This window comes from Saimiri boliviensis, chromosome 6 (genome assembly GCF_048565385.1).
Source record: "Saimiri boliviensis isolate mSaiBol1 chromosome 6, mSaiBol1.pri, whole genome shotgun sequence".
In the NCBI taxonomy this organism is placed as follows: Eukaryota; Metazoa; Chordata; class Mammalia; order Primates; family Cebidae; genus Saimiri; species Saimiri boliviensis.
This window is the reverse complement of record NC_133454.1, coordinates 87,561,510-87,576,470: the sequence shown is the minus strand read 5'-3', so window position 1 is coordinate 87,576,470 and position 14,961 is coordinate 87,561,510. Positions and strand designations below refer to the sequence as shown.

Genomic DNA, 14,961 nt, shown 5'->3' with positions numbered 1-14,961 from the left:
TGTTCTGTTACTTGTCAAATGAGAATAATGAATGTGAAAACCCACTGAAAACTGGAGAACTTGGTAAATGTAATGTGTTATTATTAGGGTTACTTTGGATTCAAATCATAGTGCTGATATAACTACTAAGATATTACCTAATGCTTTTGATACATTAGGGGGCTTTGATATTTAAATGATAACATAGAACCTCAGGTAATATCTTACCCTGCTCTCTTATTTTATAGATGAGGAAACTGAGGCTCAGAGAACATAATCATCTTATCCACTATTACCCAGAAGAATAAACGTGGCAGCTTGGTCTTCACTTCTATTTCTTTTTTGCCACATTCTTGGCTTTTTGTGGAGCCAAGTGCAACAATTAATAGCATGCTTGTGTGTGCTTCTAAGGTGCTGTTTAACATTTTTACCAAACAGTTTTAACATTCTGCTTGTTATACTCTTTTACTTTGCATGCTATTAAAATTATAGATAGAGTCCTGGGAAGTTGCAGGCAGATTTACCATTAGATTATTTTGTTTTCTGAATTGGTGACTCTGAATTAATGAATTACAGCACAAATGTGTATATTATGTGCATAAAGACTGAATGGCAGTGATCTTTGAGGAAATTTATCAACTGTAACCTCTAACCCCCCTCCCACCACTCTGCTGCTCCATCTCCCCTCTTTGCTTTATCACTTGCTAATATACTGTATTCTTTACTCATTTGTTGTGTTAATTATTTATCTTCCTCTACTAAACCGTAAGTACCATGGGGGCAGGGTTTTTTGTTGTTGTTTCTTGAGTTCTCAGTTCTTCAGTCACTGCCTGGCATACAGTAGCCTTTGATAAATATTTACTGAATGAGTAAATGAATGGTTCCTGAATTAAGAACAAGGCTTTTGTGTTGGGCATAGAGACCTAGGATCCAATTCTAATTCCTGATTGCCTGGATAAACTTGGATAAGTCTTTCTTCTCTTTGTGCCTTCTTTTAGCATCTGTAAAATAAAATCCTTGGTCTCTAAGGTTCTGTCTAGCTCTAAAATTACATGGTTCTATACATTCTTAGTTTTTGGTGTTTATTTTTGTTTGTTTGTTTGTTTTTGTTTTGTCTCCCTCTGTTACCCAGGCTGGAGTGCGTGGCACTATCATAGCTCACTGCAGCCTCAAACTCCTGAGCTCAAGCAGATATTTCCATCTCTGCTTCTTGAGTATCTGGTGGAGTATGCCTGGCCAGTTAAAAAAAATTTTTTTTTTTTTTGTAGAGACATGGTCCACTATGTTGCTCAGGTTAGTCTTAAACTACTGGCCTCAAGCAATCCTGCCTTGGCTGCCCAAGGTGCTGGGAACATTCTTTAATTTTGAATTCTTAGTAGTAATAGAACCATTTTTATTTTATTTTCAAATAAAATTGTATGCAGAGCCTCAAAATCTGAAACAGGTTAAAATGTAACTGTTCCGGTAGAATTAGGAGTAGGGATAGGAAAGAGGGGTGTGGGAGAATGAAGCCTCATCACTTGGCTGCCTACTGCCAGTTCCCTCTGTGGTAGCTCCTGAGGCACATCCAGGAGCACTAGGGCCCTATAGGACTTAGTTTGAGAAAATCTTTGTCTAAATTAAGTGAGAAATAGGATCTGGGTCATGTCTCTGAGCGAAAATTCTGTTTATACTTAGATATGCATTGGAAGGGAATGTTGAATAATGAAAAAAAAATGTGATGTGGTATTAGGTGGTAGAATGTAGATGAAGTTTTCTTTCTTCAAATAATTTCATTAAAGAAAAGATAAAAACTTCTGATTCTATAATTTTATTAGAAATTCATTTGGTTGAGGATAGTCAATACACTTTGGTCTATAGTTCCTCTTTCTTCCATAGGTACAAATGGCATATAGCCTGAGGCCCAGAGATCTGTTTTGGAATTGCCAGAGGATTGAGGGGTCTTTATAAAGTTTTTATATTAAAGTTCTGACAGTCATTGTCCCATCGCATTTAAGTGAAATGCTGTTGAAGTTAATAGTGGAAGTAATGTCTAAGCAGTGTCTGACCTAGAGGAGGAGAGTTGTCAGGTATGTGTATTCAACAGGACAATGAATTAAAGATAAATGACATAGGCAGCTTCTTTTTTCCTGAATGAATAACTAGATTGAACTCTGTTTGGGTTACCAGCTGGGAAGCAAGCTAATATTTGTCTAGCTCTGTGATCCAAATTGTTTGAGGGATGATTTGGCTTGTTTGAATTTTAGTATCCATTAATAATTGAGAGAGATTGCAAGCTCTTGTTTTGCTGAGTGCATATTTACCATGCATTATATTACCTTTTATTAATATAGCAGTTAAAGAAACATTCAGAGTAAATTGTCCCTAGACCCTTTTGACTGATATCCCTTCCTGGATAATGGCAGTGATATGTATACCCAGACAATACCTTTTGTTTAAGGATCTCAGTATTAAAAAAAAATTCTAGTGTTTTTAATTATTCAATTTATTCTGAAAACCACTTGAGCCTTGTTAATTCCATGAACGCTTTGATACTGAATATTTCAGAGAAGTATGAATATAGAGGTGCCAGCTTTAGTAGAAACTTTCTTGTGGCTGTCGTCATAGGTAAAGCAGAGCCACTTGTTCATGGCCATTATTGGTTGAACCAACTGACTGGGCATGTCTGTTGCTATGGTAACTGCAGCAACATTAGGAAGTATTCAAACTCAAATTTTCCAAAGACTTATTCTGATGATCCAAAATTTAGGGATCCAGCAACACTGAGAACTATTTTCCAGTTTTCCTACTTGCCCACCTTAATATTTGTAATCCTTAAAACAGCATATTTTTCTTTGCCTAATTTAAAAATATTTTACAAGTAGTTTATTCTTCAATAGAGGGTTTGTTTTGAACTTAAGGAAATTTAGGTACTGTTTCTTAGTAACAACTCTTTGTTTTCTTGTCTACTCATACAACAATTTGGTGAATCATGGCAAATATTATTGTTTAATTTTATATATGAGGAACCTGAAGCCTGGACAGATGAATGACTTTCTCAAGGACAGTAGTTAGTAGTGACTGAGCAAGTGTTAGAAGCCAGGTCTCTTGATACCCAGTTTAGTGCTCTTTTTAATAGAAGTCCAACTCAATGCATATCATTTTTCTTCCTCAGTTTGCCATTTGGATGTCACAAAATGACATTAATCAATCAATACAGATTAAAATAAGAGGAAATCGATGAGGACTAGTAGTGAATTGGAACAACATTATTAAATTTATAACCCTCCAAGCCAAGAGTTGTTTAAGCCTCCATTTAAAATGAAAGATGATAGAAATGAACTATCTTTCGATGGATTTATGATTAACCATGTGTGTCTTTTCCTTTGTGACCGTAGAACCTCACATCATCTCTACAGGAAATTTGCTGTTATAGTACAGCTGACTTTTCATTATTATTCCCTTCTTCAGTATTTAACATTTTGTGGCATACCAGAGGAAAATTGCATTTGGATGATAAAATTAGACCTAACTTGACATTGAGTCTCATTCCAGGAAAATAGATATTTTAACATCAAATATATTATTTTAAAACTTAGTTGCAGTTAAACATTAATAGACAATTCAGTATAGCCTTGATTATCATAAGCACTTTTTATTACATGGTTATCCATGCATTTAAAAATACAATGATGCTCTTTAATTAGGGCCACTGAATTAGTATGCATAAAAACAATCCATTTCTTATTATACTCTCCCTGCTTCTATCCACCCAGCTTGAAGTTGGTCTGCATTTCTGTTTGTTCTGCATCTCTATTCTCACCCCAATGCAGTGATAAAACAAGAAAATATAAATCAAAACAGTAGCTCTGGACAGCAACTAAGCTGTGCTGGGTTGATTTCACCACCTGGTGGCAGAGGCTAAGAAATGTTTCAATATTCCTTCATTATATCCTTTCTCCTTCTATGGCTCTTTTCCCCTCTTAGGGCTGATCTTCCCATCTTTTTTATTCAGAGCTCAACAAATTCAACTTTAAGCAATCTCTTTCTCATACGTGCACACATTTTTTTCCATCCTTTCAAAAATTCTCCATTTTAAAATTTATTGACCCCAGAAACATTTATTGCTCCTTTCCATCCTCTTATATATGAGTTTTTTTTAAGTGACCCTACTTATGATTGCTAAGTCTGAGAGGTCTGTCAGTGAATGTGTGGGAACACCCTCTGAAGTGATGGGCTCTCAGTTGAAGAAAGGGCCTATATTTGGAAATGAAGCACCACACAGGAAAAGGCCTAGGGCCTTATGCCTCTGAGGTTTCTGAACATGCACAGACATTCCCTACTGTATTAGCACAGCATTTCCATCTCTTCCTTCTCTGACAAGCCTGTTTTTTTCTAAAACACCAACATTTAAGATATATCGAAAACCTATTCTTACCCAATTTTACTGCTTTTCTCTTAGGCTTAATTGACAGCTTAGTTTTCTACTGTTTTTACTGCAAACATGCGGCAGTTTGGATGCTTTAGGGCAGTGACTCTCAAACCTAAGCATGCATCAGAATCACTTGGAGGACTTGTTAAAACACAGATTGCTGGGCATCACTTCCAGAGTTTCTGATTCAGTAAATCTGGGATGGAGCCTGAGAATTTGGTTTCTAACAAGTTCCCAGGTGGTGTTGATGCTTATGGTCTGGGACTATGCTTTGAGAACCATGGCCCCAGTGTTAAGTTCTCTTTTATAGTCTAGATATTGGGTGACGTTTTGCAGTCAATTCTTTGGCCTAAGTGCTCACAGAAGGCACCTTGTGGCATATGGACTGAGTTCTAGTCTGCCACTTTTTCTTTCATATCTGGGACCACTTGACTTTTAGGCTGAGACTTTGTTTAAGGACAGTGATTGTGTCTTATTACTGTCTTTCTCCAGCCCTAAGAAGAATGGCTAGGACATATTAAGGGACATTTAGTGAATGTTGGGTATGTGTTTGGGTGGAAGTGGTTAGTTGGTTAGTATTACAAGGAAGCAGGCCCAGGACATTGAGTATCATTTACACTGCTTCTGTAAGAAAAAGGTTCTGGGTTATGAATGGGTTACCCTTACTACTGTGTGTGGCATTACATGTTTGCAAAGTAGGCATTATGTTTTTGCCCCCATGTTCTTTCTGATAGTAGTTTGATTTTTAATGCAGGTCAGCAGTTCATTATAGATACTGCTGTTATTACAATGGAAAAAAAGAAGAAAATTGTTTTCAGGGTAAATTTCATTTGGCAATTTTATTGAATAGTCATTCTAATCAATATTTAAAATCTACCTAATCTTATTTGAAATAAGAAATAATACCTGAAATACAGAAGCAAGTAACAAATAATGGTAGCTGTTTCAGGGAGTGCATGTGATGATATTATCTAGTAAATTGCAAATGCAGAAGGAACAGGTGCAGTGCTGAATTGGGAGACTAAATAGGCTCAGGAAATACCATATTAGCTCTTCCTTATGACCATTTTTTCTGCAGTGTAATTGAGAGCAGTGTAGCAGACGTCAGCTCAGTGGTGTGCATGATTAAAGAGTTCTCCCTTTGCCTGCTGATTACAGCTGACTGACATGCATCTAGAATCTCAGATCTTTCACATTGTAAGGGCCCTTAGACACTATCCTAGTCTAATCCCTTCGATTTACAGATGGTGAAATGAGACCAGAATAAAGGAAACTCTTGTCCCAAATCACACATCCAGTATGTGGCAGAGTTTGGACTTGAACCCTGTCATCTGATTCTAGGCATAGTCCTCCTGTTATTCTGTGCTGCCTTTAGCCTCACTGGTCTAACTAAGCTTACCTGTAGACCTTTGGATTCCCTTAAGTTACCTAAGGACAGCACAGTTGGGGAAGCGGGTTTTGTATGCTTTTGTCTAAATGCTTCAAAGACCACGAGGAATTAGCTCAGTCTTTGCCACCTTCTCCCCATGGCTGCAGCCACTGGATCCTCCATCTGTAGGCTCAGTTCTGGGTGTAGTATTGTACTTTGGTCAGACAAATTGAAGTAAGTCAAGTTCAGAGCTTAGGAGTTAGTAAGATGTCATCTGGGCTGCTGTCTTTGACCTTCCCTCATTCCTATGCCTGAATCCTGATAAGTTCTGATAGAATTGGGGCCCTGCCTTGGCGTTGTCAACTCTTTCTTAACTGTAGGCAAGTTGGGAAGTGGGCAGGAGGATAACATTTGTTGAGCATCTATTTTGTGCCAGTTACTTTACCTGCATCATGTTATTTAATCTTTACTACATCTCTATGAAGTTTTGTCTCTATTTTACAAATGAGGAAACTAAGTCTTAGAGAGATTATGGGCCTTGCTTAAGGTGACCTAGCTAGTGAATGGTAGAGCCGGGGTTCAGATTTGAGTCTCTTGGGTTCCAAATCCTGCACTTAATCCACGATACCTCTCAGAGCCTGCAGTTTGCCCATAAATCACAGTTTATTCATTTGTTCAGTGACTATTTATTGAATCCTACTATATTCTAGCCTCTGTGCTAGTAACTGGAGTGGCAGTCCCTGCTCACATGGAGTTTACCATCTATCTGAGACTACAAATTAATGATGAGTGTGTAGAATGTGAACAGGAAAATGCTGTCAGAATACGCAACAGACAAGCCTAATCTAGTCTAGGGTGGGATGAGGGAATAAATCAGGCAAGACCTCTTGGAAGAGGAAACATTTACACAGAGAACTGTGCTGAAGCATGGAACAACCTTGCAAAAGACCGGAAGTAAGGCTAGAGTGGCAGGAACATAGTAAGTAGCAGCAGGCTGATGTCCTGCTGCCTGCCTGCCTAGTACAGCGCCTGGCATATAATGGGTACCCAATGAGTGTTTACTGAACAAATGCATGAATGGCTAAAACAATGAATGAATGGCAATGCTGAAAGTTCATTTTGCTTTTATATAAAAACATAATAAGTTACCTTGGGATGATTCATAGTTCCAAACAGCTTTTTCCTCCAGCTCCTCTTGTCTTTCTGTTGTTTTGGGTTTCCTTGCTATATTTTGAATGTCCACACACATGTTCTGCCTTTCCTTCACAGCCATGGGGTGTCTTCCTGTCTCAAAGAGAGCAAAAGCTGAGCTGCCCTATTCTCCTCTTAGTGGCTGCCTTGAGCATGAAGTTTGAAATAGCGTCAGTGATTTGGTTTTTTCCTCTGGGGATCTGGCAATTGAAAATAAATGTAGAAAGAGCCCCAAAGGAGTTTTTTCTTGGGGGCATGAGAGATGACAGCACCAGTTATTGGTGCACTTTGACAATGCAGAGTTATGTAAGTGGATGAAAAATAAAGGCTATTCCACCAAAGTCAGCTTGCCTTACTTAAGTGATTTTATATTCACAAAAGTGGGTGGCCCAGAGTGTTCTGTATTTCTGCTATTTGCAGAATTCCTACTTTATGACATAGAGAAATAGAATTCTATAGATCGAGTTTCAACAAATGTTAATGTAGATGATGATTATGTGTTGGGTACTTTCACATTGCATTTAATAACTAAAATATAAATAGCATCTAGTTTCTAGAGAATATATTTCTTATCTGAAAATTCTGTTAAGAGTAGCATAAAATATTAGAAAACCTGGAATAGAATAGCCGATTTGTTCGAATGCCTTGTTCCAGAAAAAAATGCCAAGCTAGTTTGAATCCCACTTTTTTTTTTTTTTCATGTTTAAATCTCCCAGACCCCTTAGGGTCTTCTGTTCTGGCTTTGGACTGAGGAACAAGCTTAGTTCACAATGAGTTTGAAGGGTAGTCTTGACTGACACTGATAAAACCAAGCGAATGATCTTTGGTCTTTGTTTGATTATTGTTTTCTTTCATTGGTCAGTTTGTTCATTCATTCGCTCATAAAACATTTGTTGGATGACTCCTATGTGCAGGCCACTATAGTTAGACAAGTTTTACAGTCCTGTCCTCACAAAGCTTGCCGTCTCTGGGAGAGACAGATAAGAGTATGCAGTACAAGATAGGAGTGTGTGTGTGTGTGTGTGTGTGTGTGTGTGTGTGTGTGTGTGTGGGTGTGGGCACCTAATGCAACTCCAGAGGTCAGAGAAGGCATCCTAGAAAAGGTGACTCTTCAAGGTCAGCCAAGGATCAGCTCACAATGATGGCTCACAAAAATAAGCCCCCATCCCTCCCTAAGTGATGAATGGGGCTTCCCGTAGCCCATTCCTGAGGTGCTCTGAGTAATCTCTCCCGTATACCCTACCACAGTAAGAGTAGGCTTATTTGAGAAAGATAGCAAAGGTAATCAGGAGCCCTGTTGTCTTGCTCCTTTAGGTTTGGTGTAGGGTTTGGAGATCTTGCTGAGTATAGGTATAGCTAACAGCTTATAGAGAATTTTGTAGTCAGATCTCCACTTGAGATTTCTGTCAGTTGGTTGAGGAAATCAGGTAATCAGAAATAGTCCCTGATGATGTAGTTATTGTGTGACCCTGAAACTGTGAGGTAGAAGAGGGGCCTTTACCAGATACAGTACGGAGTTTTGGAGCTGGGCTCTGAGGGTTATATTATTTTTCTCACAGTGTGCTGAGGATGAAAGATGGGCGACGTGACATTGAAAGTTCTTCAAGAAAGGAGCCATTTCCAGTTTGCTGATAACCTGGAGGCATCAAGGCTACCCCTCCCTTATCCCTCCTTCCTGTCCTCTCCATTGCTAGGGAAACAGGAAATTGAGACATAGCCCTTGCATAGGGGGTGAGGTGGCCAGTGAATAATTCTACAGTGCGTAGCCATATCACAGTTAGTGGTAACAGAGGAACAAGTGATGACCTCTCATTAGGAGGGGCGGTGGAGTGTCAGGGAGGCTACCTACCCATTAGTGTAGAGCCAGGACTACTAGAACCCGGGACTTAAGATGTTTCTCTGCCCGTCTCAAAGCCTCATTGGCTGAATGAGACTTTCTCAGCTAGTTGGTCACAAAGTCAGAAACTAGCTTCTCCCTGGATTTGGAAGAAGGAGTCTTCACCTCTAACTTTATTCAGTCTGTGCTGGTTCCACTCTGCTTCTCCCTTTCTTCCCTTTCTCCTCCGTGGACTGACTCTGCGGGTCTGTGACCCCAGAGTTTGTATGTAGCCCTTTCTCACCTCTGCCCTGCTGTCTAGGCTCAGACAACGTTCCTTTCAATGTGGTCTTGTCTGTGAGATTCCAACTGAGACTGAAGTTTTGTGGGTGAGGACCAGTAAGGAGATAGGTGAGGCTGGGAGAAATGCTGTGGTTTCAGAGGTGACCTCCTTGCTGATTTTAGAGCTCTCTGTTCATGCCTGCTGGCAGCATGCCAGTACAGAAGAAGCTTTGGATTCACTAATGCTTGGTTCATGGTTAGACTTCCGTGCATAATTAGTATTTTTAAAGTCATTTTATCTACAGACTTCAAATTTAGAGACTAAGTACTTGAGAGACGTTTTATGGATTGCAACTGAGTTTAAAAGGATCTTGCAGCATTTCTCCCCTGCGCTTACTACTACCCAGCTGCTTCTGATCACATTCAGTAAAGTCCTGTGACAGACTCTTTCTTCTTCCAGCTTCTTGCAGAAGATGTCATGCCCCAGGTCGGCCTAGATCTTTCTGAGAAGCTGCACAACAGTGTTTCTTAAATTTCAGTGTGTGTGCAATCACTTGAGGATCTTGTTAAAATGCAGATTCTAGTTTTGTAGGTCTGAGTCAGTAGGGTTACTCTGCATTTCTAACAGGTTCCCAGATGATGTCAATGCTGTGGTCTGAGTAATGAGGAAACTGCTAAATGTCAGGCATAGAAGGGGCTTTAGAAATGGATCGTCACATCTGAGACTGTGACTTTACGAAGGAAGTTATAGAAATCCAGAGGAGAGTGACTTGCCTGAGGTCACGCAGCAAATTAGTGGATGAGACCAGGACCAACACTCAGGTCGTCATTTTCCTTCTGTGTTGTATGTGTGCATTCCTCTGCTGATCTGGAAACATAAAGAAGCAGAAATAAGGTTTCATACTTGCATTATCATGCTTAGAGCAGCCTCGCAGAAACAAAATCTGATATGTTGGTAGTCTAGACTTGCCTGGAGCCCTTCTTTCTTAGGTTGTAGTGAGACATTGACCTCAAGATCTTAAGTAGAGTCACCATGACACTGGGCTTTGTGTTTAGCAGTGCTTGTTGAACAGGACTTGAGTCCCTTCCACACTGGACAAGGGAAAGTGAGTGGTGCCAAAAGTTGCCAGATGGCCCCAAATGAATCTCTAGTCTGGGATAACCCTCAGAACCCAGGAGCAAAAGGTGGTTTTGGGACACTGAAGCAGCCATCAGACTTCAGAGTTTGCTTAGCACTTTGGCTTTTAGGATGTGCCAAATGGCAGAGAGAACATGCTGGGAATAGAGTAGGTGCATTTGACCCAGAGACCCTGTGAGGGGCCTGGAGTTGGAACAGTAAAGCAGCCAGAGAACATGGTGACAGGTGATGGTTGGTTTATCCATCAAGGAGGTCCTGTGAGTTGGGGAGGGGCATAGGAGCAGACAGTCTGCAATGACGTAGACCAGTGGGTAACCTTTTCATTCTATAAATATTCGTTGTGTGACCATCACATGCCAGATACTGAACTGTGTAGTGGGTGATATGGAGATGAATTCCTAGAGCTCTGGTCTCAGGAGGACCCCTGGGTAGATTCTGTATCAAGACAGTCTTTTGGAGTAATAGCAAGGTAGGACTCTGGTCTTGGTGAAATGGTTTATTAGGTGGGAATTCAGATACAGGAAACAATCACTTCAGGGTCACACTTGATGAACCTCTGGCACAAAGGAGGGCATCGTTTTTAGAATAAGGCAGATGGCCAGAGATGGAAACCAAAGAACAAAGTCAGGGTAGGAATGGCAGCACACTGAGCTTGCTTCTGAGCTGCTAAGCTGTGATACTTGAAATCTTTCCTGATACAGAACAGGACTGGGCTGGAGTAAAGGTCTCCTGATGTGGACCTGGAGTCAGGCACTCTGACACTAGAAGGAGTTAGCCATGCAGATTTTCCATCTGTTTACCTGCTTCTCCCTACCTTTGGCCCTGCTTGTGAGAACTGTCTTGTTCTGTGGTTGTGGAGAGTGAGATTCTGGAAGCTTCTTAGGATCAGGCCCTCTAGGGTATCAGAGCCTCTTGTCCACATCATCGTTTGTACTAACATGTCCCAGGGCCTCTTAGGGCTGAGATGTCATTAGATGTCTCCTGATGGAGGCAAGTGACTAATGCCCCAATTGGGGGTGTGGGGGGGGAACCAAAAAAAAAAACTGGATGAATGAGAGGTTGGCTTGAGACCATAGACCTGTCTGCCATTGAAATTGGCATCTAATGACTGAATTGGAAGGGGTGCAGTATTGGTGATAACATTAGCAGACAAAGGGAAACAATGCCTGATATCTAGTAGGCCCTCAGTGAATATTTATTGACTGAGTAGTGTTAGCAAAGTGCTTTATAGTTTACAAAACACTTCAAAATATACTTTTTCTCCCAGACTCTGTGAGACAGGCAGAGCATTATACTCATTTGATAATAAGGCAGCTGAGGCTCAAGATGTTATGTATTTTGCCAAAGATCACACAGTTGGTAAATGGTACAGCTGACACTGGAACACATGTCTGATGAGTCTTATTCTAATGTTCTGCCTTTGAAGACACTTCCAAAAATGCAGACAGATACTGCCAGAGATCTTGCTATTGTGTACTTAATTTTTGGTATCTATTAAATGATACGGTTTTTTAATGCCAAACATTTTTTTAAAAAGGAAGTGTGCCTCCCTTTGTGCATTTTTACCAAATTGAACCCTTGGGTCTCTTTATTTTTAATAAGGAGGAAGCACTAGGGTCTGGAACAGCTGAACCAAGCACCATTGCTGCCTACTCATTAGCTCTTTCTGTCTAATTAGATTGAAAGCAAGGAAGGAAGCAGAAAAGGCAACTATTTTGTGTTTAGCAGAAGTGGTCATGCATGGTCTTGAATACTCTCTCCCCCTTTTCCTCCCTTCTTTTCTTCCTCTCTTCCCTCCTTTACCCTCCAGAAGGCTTCTAGAATGCAGTCCCTTTCACCCTGCAGTAGTGTGTATCTTCTGCCGTGAGTGGTATGTGTGTGATGCATGTGAAAGACAGATGGACTTCTGGGACCTTAGAGACTTGGTGAATTACTGTATCTTTTTCATGGTGCCCACTCGCCCAGTCATGTAGGGCAAAGAGGCTATTGTTTTTTCTTTAAGAGCAAATTAAACAGGAAGCATTTCTCTGAAGTACATGGAGGATCTTGGGTTCTTGTAAATGGCTTAAAAAAAAAAATAGAATACACCTGAAAGATTTTGTCACCGGAACTCCAGCCCCAAGTTTGCATGTGAATAGAAAAATGCTGGCCTGGATCCCAGGCCTGTTTGTAGATGGTTTCATCTAACCATCAGTGGTGACTGTGACCTCTGGGCCCGTTCATGCTGTCAAAGTTTTCAGCTGGAATTTTCCATAATCATGTTCCTCTGTTGCACAAATTAAGACAGCAAATGTGGAGGAAAGGTGACTTATTATAACTCACAGCCCTATGCTTTATATGAAGAAGTCTTGGGGAATGCCAAGGGCCAGTTGCAATTTTTCTGAGACTCAGTTTCTACCTAGCTTCTTGAGCTGGCTAGCTTCGTTTTCCCCCTCTCTCTACCTCATCTTCATTCTTTCTGTCTCAACCCAAATCACCCCCCATTACCCTCACTGTTCGATCTTTGTTCCAGTCTTGCTCCATTTTTCTACCCTCCACACAGCCACCACAGTATCTCTGTGTTTCACTTTCTTGCCCAAAACCCTGCAGTGGCTTTTCAGGATCTTCCAGGAGAAATCTATTCTCTGTTGCAGAGCTTACAGGCAATTTTCGGCTATAAGTCATCTCTTTACCCTGTGTGTCACCCCTCTTCCTTTGCACAGATCCTTCTTATAGCCAGACTTGCTGTTCCTGAACATACCGGGTTCTCTTTCCTGCCTCTCTGCCTTCACGCATGGTCTTCCTTTGGCCTGATTTTAGGTCTTTAGATTTTAGTTCAAGTGTTACTTCTTCTGTGAAGTTTTCTGTATATGCCAAGGCAAAATTTGGTGCTTTCTTTTCTGCTGTCGGAGTAATTCAAATCATTCCTATTATATTACTTATTACATAATTCCAGAATCATTTGTTTGAATATTTTCCCCTCTCTCTTACCCCAAATTCATTCACTAGTTAACCTTTTTTAAATATTGACTCTCAGTCAGGCATTGTGATAAGTAAGGGCTTTACGTAAGTTCACTCATTTCCTCCTCCTTGGGTGTAGAGATTATTATTATCTTCACTCTACAAACTATGAAATTGAGACTTAGAGAATTTAAGTGACTTGGCAAAGCTAGTAGTTGGTAGGTCCGGGAATGGTACCAGGCACTATGCTAGATGCTGTAGATATAAAGTTCAGTATGACACAGTCTCTTCCGTCAAGGAGCTTGTGGTCTAGTAGGTGAGACAGGTAAGTCATAGTGTCAGTCCAGGATGCTGAGTGCAGTGATGAAGATGTTCAGGGTGCTACGGCAGCAGAGAGCTGGGAGCTAACTTACCCTGGGGGAGGCTGGATCCCTCCTCTGCATGCCACCTCTGCATCCCTCGCACTTAGCACTGTGTTAAATTGTTTTCCCCTGTGACCAGGACTCAAAATCTGTCACTTTTTGCTTCACTCTATGTATTCTCATCAGTCCATCTGCAACACCTTCCTTCCCAGTGAGTCTGGAATCTGTACTGCCTCCACCCTGGTCCAGGCCCCGTTCTCATAATCTGCTGCAAGCATGTGAGGAATGTGCATGAGAGTGTGAAGGTTTCTGGAGTACCAGGAGTCTCTGGAGATTGCCTGTGCTCAGCTCATTTGTCATTGCCTAGGTTTCCTGGAGCATTTCCATCCTAGGAAATTTTTTCTTGGCCTCAAGACAGAACTTCTAAGAACATGTCCCAGGATTGGGCCTCACCCCACCACTTCTGGCCAGCCTCTGCTGTGTACTGGATCCTGAGCTGCTTACAGAGCTGAGAGCACTGAGGTGTGGCCCCTGCTCTCCAGGACTAAGGATCCAGTAGGCTAAACTGGATAAGGGCAGAAGCCTGGCTAGACCTGGAGGGTGATCCCTTGGCTTATGGCAGGGCTGGACCAATAGACAGGAATCAGCTGATGATGGGAGAAGAAGGCTGTGGGAACAGGAAAATGGGCAGACTTCATAGATGGGTCAGCTAAAGCGGAGTGCAAGCTGAGGTGTGCCTAGGTGGGGTAGGACTGTCAGAGGTCAGAGGAAGGAGAGATGTGAAAAGACTGGCCCTGTGGTCATTACCCAGATTTCTTCCTGTTAGAGTAACCTTCAGGTGGAAGTTGGTTTCAAACCAGCAGAGACTAAGATGACAATTTTAATCTGAAATCAAAAGAGGTGGACCCAGTATCCAGATAGGAAACCATTCTAGTTTTTCTAGGACACAAAAGGAGTAAAGGGAATAGAGAACACAATGTAAACAGCCCTTCTTATGTGCATTGTGCCGGGTACATGGTAGGTTACTTAATTTTCATAGAAACCCCATGAATCTACATTTATGAAGGGGGAAACTGAGACTACAAGTCATACAGTGAGTACAAGGGAGAACAAGCAGTATTTGAAGCCAGGTATGATTCCAGAGTTTCTCCTCAGTGTTCTGCTTGTTCTCAGGAGACTGAAAAATACCCCAGTGGAGACAGTTGAATAAACTCCTGAGTACCACACAGTAAGCCAAAAACTGACCAGTATGAAATTGTCAACCGAGGAGCAAAAAGTTGTTAATGAAATCTTTGCCAGCATAGGCTGTGTTATAATACTTAGGAAAAAAAATGTTTTCTGCAAAGGGTCAGGTTTTTTTTACTTACTCTTCCCTGTTCTGAGCTTGATCATCTTTTCCAAAAGCTATAGATAACCTCGTGACCCTAAGATCTCTGAAAGACCCTTGTCTGTTGGTGCCTTGATGAATAATCC

At 41.0% G+C, this 14,961-nt stretch overlaps 1 protein-coding gene across 14 annotated transcripts in view; it reads left to right on the top strand.

The window, feature by feature from the left end:
* SERGEF (secretion regulating guanine nucleotide exchange factor) overlaps nucleotides 1–14,961 on the top strand; it is a 232,384-nt gene that overhangs the window by 71,458 nt on the left and 145,965 nt on the right. The window contains exon 10 of one of the 14 annotated variants that reach the window (XM_074401194.1): nucleotides 228–14,961. This exon is cut by the window's right edge and continues 15,483 nt beyond it. The exons of the other annotated variants lie outside the window; for them this stretch is intronic. Coding sequence (XP_074257295.1) covers nucleotides 228–287 — 60 coding nt within the window. The 3' untranslated portion in view covers nucleotides 288–14,961. The remainder of the gene's footprint in view (nucleotides 1–227) is intronic. 14 annotated transcript variants of the gene reach the window in all.